This window comes from Hippoglossus stenolepis, chromosome 13, assembly GCF_022539355.2.
Source record: "Hippoglossus stenolepis isolate QCI-W04-F060 chromosome 13, HSTE1.2, whole genome shotgun sequence".
In the NCBI taxonomy this organism is placed as follows: Eukaryota; Metazoa; Chordata; class Actinopteri; order Pleuronectiformes; family Pleuronectidae; genus Hippoglossus; species Hippoglossus stenolepis.
In genome coordinates, this window is record NC_061495.1 from 10,869,287 (window position 1) to 10,889,207 (window position 19,921).

The following is a 19,921-nucleotide window of genomic DNA, read 5'->3' on the forward strand; positions in this document are numbered from 1 at the left end:
GAAGAACTGACTTTAACCTCTGAAAAAAAACAGACCAAATGGTAAGCCTGGAGCTGACGTGAAAGACATGAAAGACACAAAATGACTACTTTCCTTGACATTTGGTCTGGTCACAACATGAATTTCATTCATATAATCACAAAAGGCAAAAATAAAAAAATGACATGTTTCAGAATGCACGATATTCAATGGTCAAGAGAGTTGCACAAAGAGATGTGTACACGCTGGGAAATAGGATGAATTGCAGGATTCACTTGGTGCTGTGTTCTCTGCATTGACAGCAAGCCTTTGTTGTGTAAATCCTTTCCATTTTAGCCTTATTGATCTTCATTGAACGTGGCGGTGGTGCCGGAACTCATCTTCCTCTACTACTCCCCTCTCTTTGCATTAAGTGGAGTCACCTGGTCATCAAAGCACTGGTCCCGAAGGCTAAATATAGGCCTCGCCCGACCATGACAACAGTTAAATTGAATTCAGTTTGACTCATCTAATTAGTAAAACAAAGAGGGGACAAGCAGCAACTCTGTCATGGGTTAGCTTTCTGATTTCAGGTCATATGGCGCACACACACACACACACACACACACACACACACACACACACACACACACACACACACACACACACACACACACACACACACACACACACACACACACACACACACACACACACACACACACACACACACACACACACACACGACACTAAGAATTGGAGGCTGCAGTGGTGCGCTTCAGGAGGAAGTTTGGAAAGTGTGTGTGTCATCAGGAGCATGACACACAAAGAGAGCCTCAGCAACTATCTGCCACTCACTGGCATTTCAGACTTCACTGTTTCTCTCCCCTCATGATGGACAGGGTGTAGTCAGCACAGGCTGTATATCTGAGTTCACTGCAACAGAGATGCAGCAGTTCATCAAGACAAGCCCTCCAGACTTTGCTGTAAAATGTGGGAACGGTTCCTCCTTGTAGTACAAATGCAGCAACATGCACACTGTTCAACTTGATTTATGCTGAGGGATAAAATAATCACCCAGAAACCCAACACCACAGAACACACAATCAACGCACACCAATCTGGATATTAGGACTCAAATACACACACAAACATAAACACAAATGTGTGTTTAATTCCCTGAAATGCTTCATGTAAAGTAGAATTTAGAAAGTTTGTGAAAGTTGGGCTCTTAAACTTGGTTGTCTAATGAACTTCTTGGGCAAAGACAAAAGGGAGAGGGGACGTGAGGAATGGACATCTGATATTCAACAACTGCACTATGACCTCATCATGGGGTGAGTCCACCACAGCCACAAACATCAACCACAGGCTGCAGTGGCCTGTGACCTCTATGGCAAGAATGCTGTGAGCTGGAGCACAAAGACGTGACAAGTGGTGTGGGTATGTGTGTGTGTGGGTGTGTATGTGGTGTTATATTAGATTACAGGTCCGCTTAAAGTTTGAACTGCGTCATTGTTCTTCCCCAAGCGCCTGGGATTCCACAAGTAACACTGTGTAAAAAAGGTTATTCACCACGTCTGTGTTGACATGCAGCAAAACTGCTCAATGCAGTGAGAACCGGGTATATTTAAAACAAAGCTTCCAGTAGCCACAAACTGTTCACGGATCAGGATATCACAGATTTTCTCTTCAATTTATTAATGTATTTTCACATTTGTAAATTAACCCAAGCAACTTTATCAGCACATGTCAGACATCATATATGCCAATACCAATATATCTGTGATAGGCCAATTGGCAGATTAAACCAGCCAACCGATATATCGGTCAGGCTCCAGTAAAAACATCTGTGCTCGTGCTAATGCCAGAGAAAACATCACAGTGATTACTTTAGACTTTGAACTCACATATGTGAAACCAAATTCATACATCATTACTCAGGTATGAAGATTGGATGCAAACTCCTTAGATAGTAACTCCAACGTTAAAAAGTCATTGAAAGCATGGCAAGTTAAAAAAAGACTAACATGGTGTTAGTTATCTTTTCGTGGCTACAGGGGAATAAAATAATAGAAGAATATAAGGCTTCACAGGTGCCATGAGGGATTTGCTTGGTAAAAACCTGTGACTAGGTTTGATCAAAAGACCTCTTCAAACACTTTAAACAAAACTTCAGAAAGGAAAGAAAGTCGGATGAAATGAGAAGTAGGTCTTAATAGTATAGCACCAAGCATTACTGACATTATTTTACAACTTCTCTCAAACAGACATTAAGTTCTTGGTTGTCAAATGCTGAAAGTGTCTCCACAATTTGTCAATTATGCCTCGGGAGCTTTACACATAGTCTTAACTTGCCCCTGCTTTGTGTCACTACTTTCTTTCTAGCAATCCAGGTTCTCCTGAATAACACACTGGGAAAAGTCTCTGGAGAGCAACAGCAGCAGAGCTCATCTTAAACCGTCTGTTCGCTGTCATAGCACACAGGCTGAAAACATATTTTCTGGTATGTGAGCCGAGTCTGCCAAGTTAAGTTTTATATCTAAAAAAAGCCTGGCTTTAACCCCATAAAAAAAAAAAAAGTTTTGCTCTGTTCCTTCCCTCCCGTATTCTACTGGGACACCTAAGGGAATGAGGTGGAGGAGGGGGGAGGGGGGAGGAGGGAAACTTGGCCTTGTTCTCTTAAAAGGCTGGGACAACCTGCTATGCTATCTGCGTGTTTGTTGTGTGTAGTCGTGCCCTCCAGCAGTGTTGGGGATTTGGAAACCCCTCTCCTCACGGTTAAGTTGATAGGTCACGGCACATTCCAGACATTTTCTGATTCTGTTTGTTTTCCACCAGGACGGCTCACAATGCAGCCCGCTGCTGCTACAAAGCGCGCTGTCGGTCTTTGATGTGCACATTACACCTGAGCAGGCCTCGACATTGATTGAACCAACAAAGAACTCAAAACCTGTTTATTGTCTTCTCACACATCTCTTCGGTTTCATTGCTGTAAGTTTCAAAACAACTTTTTCTAGTGATGTTAGACTACAGTCACAGCATGGTAACTGGCATCATTCTTGGCAACAAAATCAAAACTACACATTTTCTGGTTTACCCTATCAATTCTAAGTAAAGCTGCATTACGACATTAGCTTTTTCAGCACAGCTAACCATCAGGACCTCTTAAAAGTAGCCCTCTGTAGTGCTCCCTCCATACATTCACTGAGGACTGCTTGTTGAACAGCTGCTGTTACAGCTAACTTCAGTGGACTACACTGCCCTGTCACATCGCACAGGCTGACCTCTGCTTGCTCCCGGCTGTAGAGGGTCAAGAGAAGCTAATAAGTGTTGATTCCACTGACCAGTACATCATTACACCACCTTTCTGGAATGAATTATCATAACACATTTTAACTCAGTAGAACACCTCGGCCAAACACTCCCCCTAAAGCTGCAGCAGGTGGGATCGCTGGAAAAATAGCTGATTGTTGAGAGAGATGAGGGCAGATGCACTCACTTCATACGCGACATATGATCTACGCACGTTTTATTGTGCTAATTGTCCAACTCTCTTTTAGACTCAAGTCTTCCTTACTTTAGGTTACTTTGGCAGTTGTTAGCAATGCTAGAACAGCGACCTTTCCTGTACTATTTTACGCCATTGATTGAGGGCAGGCATGCGCAGCTGCTTGGTAGAGGGGCCAATAGGAGCGGCTTCTGTCTGAACTGCCCTGTGATTGGTCAAAGTATCCTGTCCCAAGCCACATTTTCCCAAGGCTGGACACAGAGCCAAGAAGAAGTACAGAGGTTAAGTTTTCTCTCAGATCACTTGGTTTACATTATACTGGAAAATTATTATGGAATTACTCAATTTCGACAAAATGCTATGTGTTCTTTCTTTGCCCATGTCCTGTCTTTCCACTAACTTCCATGGAAATCAAACAAGAATATAACATTAACACTATAGACATGACATGGACAAGTCCTCTACTTACACTGTATGTTATTCCAGTGTTCAATCAAATCAAATATTAAGCATGAAGACTAAAGAAAGATTAAATAAAACAGAGAAATGAGCAGAAAGAAAGAAATACAATGGAGGAATATTGATGGATTTTCACCTTGGGCTCTGAATAAAATGCATGTAACAGATCCCTGCACAGCTCAGTGACCTCAGCCCTGCAACCCCCTCCCACCCTCTGTAAGCACATCACTCTGTACCTTGAAACCACTGCAGTACAAATGTTGTGAGCGTACTGTACTAATGCAGCAAACATAAATAATAGAAAACATGCCCTTGGATCCAACTCTTTATTTGTCATATATATTGTATTTGTAATTCACAGCATCTAGACTGATCTACAGAGGCCTTTGTGTTTCACAGATAGTCCAGATTGAGCTATGGCGTTGGCTGGTGAGCCCCCGACTCCAACCAGATGGTCACAGATAGGGTGAGCAATCAAAGATACACACACAGGTGGGTGGGCACTGGGCAGAAGAGAATTTACACCAGAAAGTTGATGGAGGCAGAACAAAAGCCTTGCTGGGCACAAGAATGTGGTGCACAGAGTAGCGCAGACTCTGTAATGTGTCCTTGAAACGGGGCATGTGGCTTGTTTGGTCAGCAGATCCCCCTGCCATCAGCGCCCGCTATGGTGCCCCGCTCGCCACTGCACATGACATCTCGCTTGCTGCAAGGACGTTAACAGTGTAGCCATGTACTAGCACAGAAATCAGACCTGGCAACCATGAAAATAAAGACACTTTAAAGTGTAAAAAGCAGCATGGTGGTGCAGAAATTAGCACTGTCGCATCACAGCAAAAAGGTTCTCGGTTCTAATCCCACTTCGGTCGGGGTCTTTCCGTGCTGAGTTTGCATGTGCTGGCCGTGTCTTGACTTGGGAATGGGAATGCTACAAGGAAAAGAGAGTTTCTAAAAGCTTTTCTTAAAACTTTAAAAGGATTGAGCATTGGCTCCTGCCACAGACTTCTTCATGATCTGGGGTTTCAATAAATGTAATACACACAACAAGCTGACAGATATTTTCACATAATGTAGCAAACAATATTTAATTGATAAATAAATGTGGGTAGTAATAATTTGTCGTTATTTGTTTTTCTAACACATTATTGGACTGTGATAAAACACTGCCCCAGTGTTACATATTTGTGGCATTAATGCAGGAAAGGGGGAACATTTTTTTAGCATTTCTCAAGTTTGAGTGCTTTCTGACAATACTTCCATAGGGATGTAAAGCACGGCCATGGAAATTTGAAAAATGTTTTCACAATGTAGAAATGCTATGAGAGCAAAAAATAGCTTTAAAAAAAAAAAAAGCAATAACAGATATTGGATTGAAAACAAAACTTAATCAATTCATATTTTTGATAACCTTGAAAGCATGTCGATTAATAAAATGGTAACAAATTGCCAATCACCTCTAAATGAGATGCAACGACTACATTTCAAACACTGCACTAGATTTTTCAATAAATTAAAACAATCAGTCCATTGATAATGCATATTCATTAGTTGCAGTTTTAGTGATAAGGAGTACCGAAAATGTATATTAGCAATTCTATTTTAGAAAAAAAGACACTAAAAGTACTATGCTGTTGGAAATGCTACTCTGTATTCATACTTCAATAAACACATGGAAGAACAGATACATTTCTAGATATTACATTCCTGCACTGCAATCCATTAAAAATGGTGGCTCCAATAAAAGCAGAGACAGGATGCTGAAGAACTGTAAAGAAAACAAACCGACAGAAACTACAATAACAGGCACTCTCTGGATATTAGTGTCATTAAAATGAAACACAGTTCTGTGGTGTATAAATAGGGAGGAGCACATCAACAAAGCAGCAAGAGACACAACCCAAAAAAAGCAAATGCACTGAAAACCACTCATGCACACACTTACATGTGCACATATACATGCAGCAGCATAAGAGAGGAGCACAAGAATCTGAGGCTCTCCTCCACTCTGAGGCACACCCTTGAAATATTTATGACCCTCCACCTTCTCTGCTCCACTACGGCAGGGGCACAACATAGCTGTCTCTTTATCTCTGAACTGGACTTTGCAGCAGCTACAGGGACCTGCTAGCTCGCTCCAAGGCTCAACATTCTTCTCTGTTGGATCCTATTACAGAGCTAACCAGCAGCCACGTACAAAGTTCTTTCAGCAATCGCCCGAAATCCTACATGTTCTCAAAGCCCTTAATGCAATGTTATTCTACGGTACATTCGTCAAATGCTTGGTTTTGCTTAACAATAGGCTTGAACTCACACTGGGTGAGCCCACTGGAAGTTCTTTCTTCGTGATTTATGTGGTGGGAGTAAGTGACCACATAGAGGTCTGAGTCAGGACCACAACCAGGACCAGGGCCAGGGTTTCCTGTACACTCATACTTTCCAAAAGAAAGTTTTAGGAAAGTATTGGCCACCAAATCTATCCACTACCCCCACCTCGTAAGCAGGACCACCACTATGATTCAGGTATAATAGGTGTGTTTGCAAAGATATTTGAGGAAACGACGCCTTTAGCAAATAAAGTTAGTTAGTCAGTGTCATGAAAATAGGAATTAAAGGTCGCGTATCAGGAAGTGGGTTTTCTTTTATTATAAACAGGTCTAGGTGCTGTATAAATACTGTAAGAGTATCAAATTGCTGTGTGTGGACTTCAAACTTGCTTGCTGCAACAACTATTAACTTTGCAGCCCTGGTTAAAAAAAACATACGGCGCTACAGTGGGGTTACAACCATTAACAGCAATAAGATACACACCACTGATCATTACACCATCAAGCCTCTGTCAGTGCCAGAGGTTGACAGGCTTGTGTAAGTGTATTCATCACCATCTTATTACTGCTGTTACCACTTGCCAGCGCACACTGCCTGACCGCCTCTTTACCTCTAGGTCTTCTGTGAGGGAGGTTCCACCTTATCTAATCACTGAGATAAGGTGAAACTTTAATGATCTCCATGGGGAAATTGGGTCGCTTCAGGAGCAGATACTAGGATAAATACCAGAACAAATGAAAACAGTGTCTCATTAAACTGACTGGACATTATCACTGCTTTGTCAGCATGCATTAACAAAACGCAGTAGCCATGTTTTTATGCTAGGTCTTCTTTCAAACACCAAAAAAACTGCTGCAATTGTTTTCACAATTAATCCAAATAACCAGAAAGAAGCCTGACAGCCATTAAACTACCAAAAACCGGCCTTCCTCCTCTGTAAATGTTTGCTGAAAGTGAGAAAACAAGCACATATGACCAACTAGGGGTTCGCCAGGTTCCCCAGCAAACACAAGCACCAGACTAAAAATTACTTAGCAATCAGAGTGTTTGGAGAGCAACAGAGGAGGAGGGAAGACAACCAGGGAATGATAGAGTCCGCCTATGAATTACTCAGCAGACCATTTCTCCCTCTGTCCTCCATGCAGGAGATAATGGGGATCATCCATCTTCTTGGCCTCCTTTTACGCCCCATCGTTTCACCACTCATCTGCATCCAGGTCAGCTGAGAAATAACACAGGTCCTTTCCAATAACTCTGACACGTAGAATTTGGTAGGAGGGAGATTTCAGTCGACAAGAATAGTTTGGGGAAAAGCCATGGGAGCATGTCTCACAAGGCAGAATCAGCATGTTAGCCGGACAATTGCACTTATTAACGGCCCTAAAAACATGAGGGAACAGCTGTGGTTACTCCACATGATAGACTTCTGTGTGTGTGTTTTTCTTCCTCTTAATTCTTCTCATTGTTTTGAAGTGGGCGGGGCTCAGCTGAAAAAGGTGATGTCACACAATTTTCTCAGCACCAATCATCGGTGTTTGAATCTGATGACGATTGTTTGGTCATTGTGAATCAAACTGCATAATAAACTATATGTTTATCTATAAATGAGTAAAAAATGTCAGAAGTTCCAAAACTGAAAAAAGGTTGAAACATCTGGTTTGAAAGCTTGAACTGCCTTCGTAGGCAGAAAAGAAATGAAAATCTCTGCAAACATTATATTGTATATGAGTTTTCCTTACTCCAACTGCAGCACTCTTTTGACAGTGTTTCTCCAACACATTTTCAGAGTTTAATTTAGTCACTGATCTCCCAGTGCATCAGTTTGCTTTCCAGGTTTGTAAATTTGTAAATGGTTAGTTCTCGGAAACCCGACAGTTCGTGAATGCACGCATTGGGGAAAGTATTAACAGAATTAACCGACATGAGCAAGATTATGTTGGTGAGAGGGGATAAATGTCAGTTGCCCAGCCCTGCCATAGACCAATTAAAAACAGTTGAGTTATTGACAGAAATAAATGCACAATACAAGTGACATAGAAAGAATAACTTGACTGGGTCAAATAACTGGGTGGTTGATTTGCAAGTTCTCATTACCACAAAAATGTATCCGAGGACTGTAGAGTGAAGTACACAGCCAGAGAAATTGAAAATAAAAGCATCTCTTGAGGAAACACTATTTATTATAACCACAATAAGAGAGCCCAGATTGTTTATTTCACACATCAGCAGGCCTAAGCTGCTGATGCTGGAACACTATCGGGCTGAGCTGTGGACGGTCTCAAACTCATATTAATCAAATGGCTGCTTCAGCTAAACTGCTTAAGATAACATACATGACACAGCTACTCAACCTCATGCATAATACAGCGTTCCTGCACACTCACACACAGTGAAAAACTAAGCTGTGTCTCTGTGGAACACAGACGTGTCTGACGTCAAATCCCTGTAAGAAGAGTTCATTGAGAAGGGTACAAAACCTCCGGGATTATCAGGCTCTCATCTCCTTCCAATAAAACAAGTCATCTATTCTATCCCAAGACAGGATGCAAAGGGGGAAGCAACCAAAGGGCATCAGCGTGAGGTGAAGAGTTCACCATGAGATGCAGGAATAGGATTTGAGAGTGAAAAAAATATGTTGATGTTGTTTGGTCTGAAAGAGAATGACTGTCTCTTCTTTGATTGGAAAATAGAGTAAATATGGAGGTGGGGGGGCCTGGAGACAGACACAGAGAGAGACAGTGGGCAAACAGACAACAGAGCATGTCAGAGGAAGAAAAACCATAAAGAGAAGCAGAAGGCAACCGAGTCCGGGAGATACAGCTATCAGAGCTCCAACATAGCAGGATGTGACATGTGGAGAGCAGGAAGAGGAAACCGGCCAGATATAGATTGGTTTGGTAGCTGCTCCTGAAAACATGTCCATCCCTTCGGGGGCCTCAGTGGCAGTTAATGTGCTTATCAAAGCGTGCACCTTTGGTCTATTCCCAACCGAGGTATGGTGCGTGCAAAGGCAACATGGAGAAAGAAAAGATTCAATGAACATAACTTGAATGGCAGTCAGTAGAACAAAACTCCACCAAGGCCGAATAATTCTACATATGTCTGGCTCTCATAAAGGGGAAAAAGAAGTAGTACCAAAATATACACAATCGTCAATCTCAACACCATTGATATGTCTGATTGTTTCAAGATCTATGCATCATTTCCTGCGAGGTTGAAGATATAATTATATATATGAAAGACACATGTGAAAATAGAACCTACTTTGTCAGGGGTAACGATTCAGGATTACAGAGGGTTGTATTTCAAGTTGTAGGACGACACTTATTAGATTATGTGGTTGACATTTTCTCCAGAGTTGGCAAGAAATGGGGTCACACCCTGGGGTCATGTCCCAAATCTAATCAGACCAAATGTGGGTCATTCATTAGTATTAGTATAATTGTACAACTTGATAATGGCTTAAACAAAGGGTTAGGCGTAAAACTAAATATATTTGTTTAATAAAGTCTGTGTAGTGCTGTCTGACGATATGTTTGATAAAGTCCCTCTGACACCAAATATGAAAAAAGGTGTGCGGGTTTCAGTTGACATGTAAAACAAATACAGGCAAATCAGTGACTGATTATTTAAATGGGGTTCCATGGAGGCAAAGCTATGTTGACACGGCTTTGATATTTACATATCTGTTCTGCACATTCAGCTCTATAAATGCTACATTACAATATAAGAGAAACATAATCACATTTGTCCCTCTGAACAAATGTCAAGGAAAAAGATATAATAAGTCATATCAATGCACACTGCTTTCTCATTGTACAGTTTCATAATATGATGTCTTGGTGTGTCTCTCAGCAGGTAAGTATGATAGAGGATTTGATTATTTTCAATAGAATAGACTCTAGGGCTGGGCGATAAAACAATAACAATGATTATCGCCATTTAACAAAAGTTATATATATATATATATATATATATATTACATATGCGTTGTAGAAGTACAGTCAGATATATAACACGTTATTGTGGATAATGCTATCATGGATTATTATATGAGGGATTGTGTTCTACTCCGAATTGTGTAATGTTTCACTGTTCAGCAAGTGTTTGATAATCTTTTTGGTCATATTACCCAGCACTAAACCTGGAGATACAAGATATCCACGCTGAAAAGGCCACTCTTGGCTCTTATTATACCAAAGCTCATGGAAGTGGAAGGTCACACGGAGGCTACAAGCAACTTGTGCATGACACATGTGTGCCTACACACAACCACACGTGTACAGATCAGCAATATCAGCCAAACTGCACATACATCTATCCTATAATGTTATCCGTTGACTTACACAAAACTGACCACGTTGCCATTTTTCACAGCAAATCAACTTATCTACTGACCTTTTGATTCGATGGTCAGTAAACTAATGACATCTGGATCACCAGTTACAGCAGTGAAAAAGTTTTACAGACAAGATCTTTTATGCAGCTGTGGTCTCAAAGCAAAAAAATCTGTTTATGTGGAAACATTTTGATTACTTTTATAATGAACTTTAAAAAGACCAGAAACACTTGAGTGAAAACAGAGGCAGCAGCAGCATGGGTGTGTCGGCTCAGATAGCCATCTGATCAGCAGGGTATTTGGAGTCTGGACGTGTGCTGTGTAAAACTTCAGGCCAATGGGAGCAGCGTGTCTCCATTAGGGACAGAACAGCACATATTAACCGGTGTGGGTCAGTTTAGTGTGTGAAGCCCCGGAGCTGCAGCAGTTCAGAGGGATGAGGAGAAAACTACAGCAGAAGTTCAGCTGTAGTGAAAAAAACCCCAGAGCGGCTGTGATGATGCTGACATGTCCTCAAACATGCCGAGATAAAGGGCGGTGGTCGTGGTGGCTGTCTCACACAAACACACACAAACACACACAGACACACAGACAGACACACACACACACGACACCGTTTAAACAGCGTGTGTTCCTGGAACCTCGCGGTGCAGCTGTTTGTGTTGTCAACTCACCCTCGGACAGCTCCAGCTCCAGCTCCGCCAGCTTCTCCCGCACCTCCGCCGGCAGGGTCATCGCGACAGCCGGCGTGGGCTCCAACATCATCGTTAGCAACCCGGTCGAGGTCCTCTCTGCCATGGTGGTCCAGTGTGAAGCGCTGGGTGAGGTGGAGGAGGAGGAGGAGGAAGAGGACAACACCACCAGGGATGGAAGATGTGATAAAATACAACCTCCTCTTCACTCGGTCTCGGCTGGAGAGGGCGAACAGGGTGTTGGTGCGGCTCCTGTCTCGCTGCAACGTCGCGCAGATGTGGGAGAAATGTCTCCGGCCGTCATGACACGGTTAGCCGCGGTGCTAGCGGACACACCTGGCTGCGGGTTTCCATGTCGAGCACCGGGCCCCGGCTGTGTGTGTGTGTGTCTCCCCTCGTCCCGCTGCGTGTCCCTGGGCACAGTCGGCGGCTGCTGCTCCTCAACTGTGCACAGAACTCATTCAACTCCTCGCTCCGCGCTTCCCACGGCGTTGCATCATAGCAACCGCAGCTCAGGCCGTGCGCGCTCACGAGAGACACACACACACACATACCCCCTGCGCGTGCTCGTGGGCCTCCTGCCTCTCCACGTGCAGCGTGTCCGCCTCCTGCTGTCTCAGCCTCAGAGCTGCTGTTTATTGTGTGAAGGTCCAAAAAACTAGTGTTTCAGTTGACACGTTAAACAAATACAGGTTAAATCAATGAGGGATTGTTTTTGTAATGTGGCTCAGTGAAGGTAAAACTATGCTGACAATAAAGTTTTCATATTTACATCAGCCCTCTGCACATTCAGCTCCATAAATGTTACGTTATAATATTAGTGACACTTACTCACATTTGTCGCTCTGAACAAATATCAAGGTAAGTAAAAACCGTGATGACACATCAAGGCACACTGTCTCTCTAGGGTTGGACGATAAAACAATAATTATCACAGTATACATTTCCTCGATAGCAATATAGCAAAAGTTAAATATATATCATAGATAGATAGATAGATAGATAGATAGATAGATTATTGAATGATCCTCGGAGAGAAATTCGATTTAATAGCAGCCAGGTATATCAGAATACAATGAAATACATGGTAAAAATACACAAAAAATAAAAGAAAATACACAAGGTGAGGTAAGTCTTAAAATACGAATGAATGAAAGATTAAATGAACAGCATGCAAAGGAAGTCGTGATACTGGTGTGCAAAGGATGGTGGTGATAACATACTGATGAGATGATGATAATGTTATAATAATAATAATCATAATAATAATAGCATCACAGTATAACATTATAATCATAGTAATAGCAGTAATTAAACAGTAGCAATAGTATAGTTATAAGCCAGATATGTAGTTATGACTAGCATGTAAGAGGTATATCCATATATACATGCATACATACACACAAACATAATATATGGATATGATATATAACTATAGCAATATAGTGTATACTATCAGAATAGTGTAACATGATGTTACTAATATAATAATATTCGTGTCACTTACTTATATAAAATATAATCTGCACCAAGTTATACAAACTCATTAATCTCAACACCATTAATATGTCTGATTGTTTACAGACAGATCCACACACACAAGCAGATGACGATGATAAACAATGACAGTAGTTTTGCTGGGGCTGATACCCCAGAAGGTATCTGTTAAAACAGAAGTGATTGTCGTAATGTGCTGGAGAAAGGTTGTATAGGCTGAAAGCCCAAATTGGAAAAGATCATGTCAAAGGGCTAACAGGATAGTACTGCCTCATGAACCCAATGATGACACTGACATCATGTGATCCACATCAACATATAGGTCATTTCACTTTAACCTTACTGTCATGCAGCAAACATAAACATTAGCATGGTATCGTAGAAAAGTAAAAGAGAAAAAGCCATGTCAAACACATTTGAAATCTTTTTATTCAAAAGGGTTAAAAATATATAATATTGTAAAATCACATTGAAGGTAATAAATGCACCCATTAAAAGCTTCAAATATTACATTACATTTAGCTGACGGTTTTATCCAAAGCGACTTACAATAAGTGCATTAGCAATGGGTATATATATATATATATATATATATATTACTTTTATAAAAAAGCCAAAACCTTTAGAAAACCTTGAAAACAAATACACGTAAGACATACTTGCACAAAAAAGTCGTTCTGTGACGTTCACAAAAATGTTTTGTTTTGAGTTCATACAACCAGTAGGTGTCTCTGTATACACAGTAAAAAAAAAAGCAGGAATTTACTCACCACGCACCACTGTTTCGTTAAGCACTCCTTTGTGCCCCTGTCCATTAAAGCCCTCAACACTACCATAATAATACAAAATATGTACAGTATATATTAACATTAACAATCCCTTATGGAGAGTTGAATGAACATGATTGTACAACATCCTCTATTGCAAGTAAAGATCTTTCCGTAGAGTATGTTTCAGATCGATGTGGTAGTTTGCTGCAGGATTCCTTTTGTTGTGATCAAAGATTGCCCCATTCACCTCGGTGTGAATATCAACAAGCTTATTCCTGTCAGACCATAAACAAGACAACAGTTAGCACAATGGTTGTAGTCTAAAGCTTATATTGAAACTTTCTGATAATAGACAAAAGCTAAGAATTTGCCTCTACCTCTTTCGGCCTTTGAGCAAGGAATCTGTCAGAGCCTTCAGGTACATGGAGCGATGATGTCCTTGCTCCAGTTGACGTTCGTCCGTCCAGGAGTGGCTCCAGAACACGTCTGCATCTGTGGGGATAAAATCATATCTGGGCAGCCCATGACAGCCGTCTGTCTCAAGATCCTCATCCTGATGGTGCATCGCAGCGCAGGTCTGGAACTCGGGTCCGTTGTACGTCTGGATGAAGAATAGTTTGGGCTTTCCCGCCATCATGGGGCACGCATCAGCAGTGAAAAGACGTCTGACAGTGTTCAGTTGTAGGCCATTACTGTGCGTGTCTACACCCAGGAGATGATCTGCCCTACCACGGCTGATGATGCAACAGACAAAGGCATCGCCTTTGAGGTTCTCTCTGTCTCGGGATATGTTTCTGAGGGTTGAGAGAGTGTCATCCACACTCAGGTACTTGCGGAGCACCACGTTGAAGTGAAGAGCCTTAAATGTTTGTTCCAACATGTCTGAGGGAGCAAAGAAAGACGAAAGATAAGTTAAAAAAGAGTTTGAAAGTAGTAGCAGATTAATTTAATGTTGACGGACTCACTGATTAATTGACTAATTATCTAAGCTCTAATTCAAATCAGACATTATTCTTTAGTGGAACGTGTAATTTAACTTTTTACTTCAGTACTGTACTTAGATATAAATTTGACTTGGATCATACTTGAATCTTTCCATTTTCTGCTATTTTGTACTTGTGACATCTGAAAGTTTGTCTGTTTGTCATGTGCTTGTCTCTTATTTACTATTACTGTTGAAACTGTTAAGTTTAAATAAGAACACTTGTGATTTGCCTGGGGCCCCTTGCCATGTTCCAGATGTCTATAAGTAGTTAACAGCAAGACCAAAAAGTACTTTCCCCTCTAAACTTCTCATATGGTTTAATATAAATAAAGATATGGGGCCAAAATTATTTGAATCCTCTATTTTTCAAAGGATCCTGCCCCATAACTATCTTTAAAGCCTTGAGGTTTAAATTGTTAGCCTTTGGAAGGGACTGAGTCTTTAAAGCTGTCTAGTTTCCACCTCAACTTTGCTTACATGTTGTATTAATAATCTAATAACATCATATATAAATATGCCAGTCAAGGCCCATTTAATTACAATTTTTTTGCTGATGATTCTCTTGTATTTTTATTTAAGTAGGATTTTACGTGCAGGACATTTATTTGTTTTTTAAACAAACTTTACTTGGGTAAATGATCTGAACACTTCCTCCACACCCTCCCTGTAGGCACCAACTGTTTGCTTTTTAATCTCACCTCCGTCATTACCCACGCAGTCTATGATAACACAGACTCCTCTGGGATTACTGTTGAATTTGTAGCGATCCAGTAGACTCTGAAATGCAAAGGAGCAATCAGTTTCACTCATGCACTTATCTAATTAAACACACCGAAAAATACAAAGTCCTGTAATAAGAGCAATCCTTACCTGAGTGCTCTGCTCCACGTGTACGGGTGCTGGTATGTTTTCTGTGCCAAATTACAGAAAGATGATGATATTAAAAGTCAAATACAATGAGTGACCTGGAGTTTTCCAAGTCTCTTTACTGCTTAGCGCTGGTAAACCCCTTGTGAAACAATAATTGTCATTTCCTCTTCTATTGGTTTAACATGGTATTTTGACTATCTCTGGGAAATACGTGTCTTTGAAGTTGCTATAAATTGTTAATATGCAGCCAATCTTACCAGCATGGAGGGACTGTCCTCCTCTTGTTTGCTGCAGAGAATGGGAACTCTGAGGACTGAGGGGTGTACACTAAAGAGAAGATGATTTTCAGAAGAATAGATTTTATGAGAGAGGAAAATAAATAAATAAAAAACCTGTTATTTTTTTAACAGTGTAATACTCACAGGAGCTCTGGACCATTCCCGTTGAGATGACTGCTCTTCAGGTGCTCCAACTACTGAACACAGACAGAGACTCAGTTAACATTAGTTATAAAATATAATTTAAAGTACTTTGTAATTACCCTTCTGCTCTAATTTCTGTCTAGCCTTCGTCAGTATGTGCTGCTGGGGTCTATGAATAAATGGCGTTCAAAGTAACACCTTGGCGTTGTGGAGGTAGCTGGGAGAGCACCTTCACCTACACCGGAGGATCAATCAGAGCAGGTGAGAGCTGTTAGCTGATTGATCCTCAGGTTTAAAAGGCAGCAGCGGAGCTGCCTCAAGAGGAGACTCTCAAGACACTCAGAGAACACTCGGAGACTCAGAGACACTGAGCTGCAAAGCTGCAAAGCTGCAAAGCTAGTCCCTTTGGGTCAGTTTATCTGTGTTTGTTCACGTGTGTGTGCTTAAAAGCAACAGTTCAGTCTCTGGCTGTGTGTGGGAGAGCCCTGTGGCATATTTTATAGGATTAAACCAATTTGCTCCGAGCAAAAAGCTGTGCTGGGAACCTTGTGGAGAACAACTGGCTGTTTGTATGAGCAAACTGTGGAACCAACAGGTATTATCCCTCATGTGGGACGCAGATTTGTGGTCCTTGGCCATTATAACTGATGTATGTCCGAGTACTAACTTTTCTGGTAAGTTTGGTTTCAATTTGTTATTTGATGCCATAAAAATGGGATGAAACATCATGATTGACAGCTGAGACTGACTCGCGATTGGTCGAGCGTGTGTATCATCGAGACTTTGATACCGCAGCTCCTTTCCCCCGATCGCAACTGCACAGACTCTGGCTCCAAATCTTCGTATCTGGGATATTTTGGCTTTGTTTCTGGAGAGCAAGTGGAGACGCGTCATCCATCTTAACATACAGTCTATGGTCTATATCTATAGATGTGGTATTATCATGCGTCACGGATGAAGTTTTGTTCCTCTTTTCAGCATTTCCCCTTTAAAAACTTCCCATTTTCACATTTTGTCAAAGTATGCTTTGTTCTTTTCATAAGCTCTGTAAACATTTGAGCCAGTCACTATTAAAAGGTATCGGTAAAATGGTCTCACCTGACATCTTGTACTTAGTCACTTTTTTGGCGAGGTCCACCCTGCCGATGTTTGTCAAACACTGCTCCACAATGTCGACTCTTTCGGGTGAAACTAGATCCAGCCTCTCAACTTCACTGATCACATCCAGGAAATTCTGTCAGGGAAAAGAGAGAGGGGGACGTCAAAAAAACAGAAAGAGACTCTGAAAAAAAAAAAATTGTGTCACGTGATGACACCAAAGTCTGGTGTGAAAAAATGAATGAGTTCTGGTTTTGTTTTCATTCATTGGATTCCTCTGTGTGTGTGTGTGTGGGAGGGGGAGCTTTGGTGTCACATTGTCATCACTTGACACCAAAGCTCACACACACACACACACACACACACACAGAGTAATCCAATGAGTGGAAAACAAAACCAGAACTCATTCATTTTTTCACCTTTGCTTTTTCCATGGTCTCACGAGGCAACGTGCTGCCCATCAAGAACTTCACATTGTTCAGATCTTCATTGGCCAAATCCTCACTTATATGAGCCATCAATACTCTGCAGAGAGGGAACAATGATTAGATGAAGACAGATGGATAGACAGATAGATACTTTATTGATCCTGGCAGGAATGGGGGCATCCAGTAGCTTCAAACACACATCAGGGACAAGAAAACATTTCAAAATTACGGAGGCAAAGTAAAAGGCTGTGGAAATGGTCAACAAATATATGAAAATACTAAATTTAAGTGAAAAAAGCATAATTAAATTATGCCTTGGTAAATGTGAGTTTCTCTGGAGGAAATCAGTTTTATATCAAAAAATAAACCCTACTAAATAAAAAAATGTAACCTGAAAACATATTGTGCATATAAGTAAAAGTGTGTGTTTTAATGGAGGACCACAGTGGTTGGATAAATAATTATGACCCATTATAAAGCCTATCATCAAACATATCTCACCTGAATTCAGGCAGAACCTGTTGACCTTTCGGAATCCTCTCCACCTCGGCTCTGCTGATACTACACACCCTCCTCAGGATGTCAAATCGTCTCAGCTGCGACAAGAGCTCCGCAAGGAACAAGTCACCTCCTTCCTGGCACATCACTCTGGATTTCAGCATCTCCTTCACACACGCCAGGCTGTAATCCGTGTCCTCGCTTTCGCACAAGTAGAAGACTCTCCTGCGCTCGCTGCTGTCGAGGGCCTCAGCTATCTGATTAATGGCCTGGAGCTCGTGTTGGTGTGTAAGAGCCATGGACTTGGGTAGAGGAGGAGCGAGTATGTCCTGCACTGAAACGACATTGCGGACCGTCTATTAAATATCAACCAAGGGTGTAATTAGCTATTTGGGACCGTAGATCAAACTATACAGAAAATAAACATCACAATATATCGGTAATAGAATGAATGAAACTTACCTTACAGCGAGTAAAGCGACAAGGACGCAACTGCGATAAGAGCGAGAGAGTACAAAGTACAAAGCAGCTGATGACGCACGACCAAAAAATCCCGTTCGGGAAGTACCTCTTACACGGAGACTAACAAAAAAACTCCCTTTTAATCGTTCACCCTGAGTGACGAAAAATAGTGCACGTACATATATCGTAAACGAGTCTTGGTTACAGCAGAGTTATCAGGTAAAAACCTTGATTCGTTTCAGTTATTTAAGACGCCACGACTTGCCTTCGTCGAAACCAAGGTGAAAGTGAAAGTTATTGGGCGTCAGCAATGGAACTAAAATTAACTTAAAGTTGCAGTGTGTAAAATTTAGTGACAAAGTGGTGAAGTTGCATTTTGCAGCTGAATTCCCCTCACATCATCCTCCCTTTCCAAACATGAAAGATAACCTGTGGTAACCTTCAGTTTTCATAAAAACTCCAAGGGGGTTTAGTTTGTCCATTCTGGGCTACTACAAGAAACATGCCATAGAGAGGACCCCCCCTCATGTAAATATCAAGTCTTTCAATATAAAGGGCCCATTCTAGGGTAAATAAAACAACAATTTGTATAATTTAGATGAAACACACTCGTGAAAACATCACCAGGATTATTTTATATTAAATTTCTGTCAATTGATCCCTTTCAACTAAATCGTACACACTGGACCTTTTAAAGGCACAATCCATGGCAAGGCAATTTTATTTATAATTTAATTTATTATCTGCATCCAAATCCATGATGACAACTTAAACTGTAGATGTGGTGGATTCTCACCTTGGGTAAATTGTTTATTAGAGAAATCCAGAAAGATTTCAAATGGCTCAAAACATTTAGAACCTATTGATTATCAATTATAAAAAAGGGGGGAAAACACCAACCAATGACATTTTTGACAGCTAGCCACTCAAGCTGATCTATGCAGCAATTGGTAAAGGAGATTCAAACAATCATTAAAGCCATTATTTACAGGGAGTCTTTCTAAAGGGTGCCTTTAAGCATCACAGTTAGCAATCCATTGATTAATTGATTAGTCAATGGACAAATACAATGATCAGTAACTATCTTGAGAATTGATTAACCATTTAAAAAAATCTGGTTTCAGCTTCGCAAATGTGAGGATTTGCTTCTTTTCTTTGTCATATGTCACGGTAATTTAAAAACCTTTTTTTGTATTGCTGGTCAGACAAAAGCACAAATGAAAGACATCATTATGGATTTTGACTGTGCCAATGTAAATGACACTTTTCACTATTTGAAAAAACATGATTGATTTATTGAATGAATAATCATCATCATTGATAATTAAAACCATTAGATGCAGAGCAAGGCACGACAAATGAAACAAATATGTTTTAATTAAAAAGAGGCGCTGGCCTTCCTGTGGATGCAAGACACATTTCAGGAGAGATTCTGACAATAAAGTCGGATCGAATCTCATCTGAACAGTTTGTTATTTGACGTACAGGTGCGCTCCTACTGAGATTCTGTGTTTTCCGATAGTCATGAATGCACCACGGCTGCTCCCCCTGCCTCCTGCGTATCACAGCAGCGTCCTCACTTCCGCTCGGCCTGACCAATCGCGTGG

The 19,921-nt window shown here is 41.1% G+C and overlaps 2 protein-coding genes across 9 annotated transcripts in view; both read right to left on the bottom strand.

Annotated features, from left to right (window-relative positions):
- Positions 1–11,807, bottom strand: part of dip2a (disco-interacting protein 2 homolog A) — a 79,569-nt gene extending 67,762 nt beyond the window's left edge. For 5 of the 7 annotated variants that reach the window (XM_047342535.1, XM_035174166.2, XM_035174165.2 and 2 more), the window contains exon 1: positions 11,267–11,803. In XM_047342535.1, coding sequence (XP_047198491.1) covers positions 11,267–11,390 — 124 coding nt within the window. In that variant the 5' untranslated portion in view covers positions 11,391–11,803. Of the gene's footprint in view, positions 1–11,266 lie in introns of all 7 variants that reach the window. The other 2 variants (XM_035174167.2, XM_035174169.2) reach the window with 2 other exon arrangements.
- Positions 11,808–12,297: 490 nt separating this feature from the next.
- On the bottom strand, positions 12,298–18,610 carry LOC118119716 (CASP8 and FADD-like apoptosis regulator). 2 transcript variants are annotated; one of them, XM_035173896.2, is made up of 10 exons: positions 18,315–18,610; positions 17,856–18,186; positions 17,346–17,451; positions 16,927–17,062; positions 15,829–15,878; positions 15,664–15,733; positions 15,407–15,447; positions 15,235–15,313; positions 13,929–14,433; positions 12,298–13,826 (listed from the first exon to the last, which is right to left on the bottom strand). In XM_035173896.2, exons 2-10 carry the CDS (start codon positions 18,149–18,151, stop codon positions 13,700–13,702), a joined length of 1,410 nt encoding a protein of 469 aa, XP_035029787.2. In that variant the 5' UTR covers positions 18,152–18,186; positions 18,315–18,610; the 3' UTR covers positions 12,298–13,699. The 2 variants fall into 2 exon arrangements, with proteins under 2 accessions (XP_035029787.2, XP_035029786.2); XM_035173895.2 differs by having other exon boundaries at positions 15,829–15,881.
- Between the last annotated feature and the right edge of the window lie 1,311 nt (positions 18,611–19,921).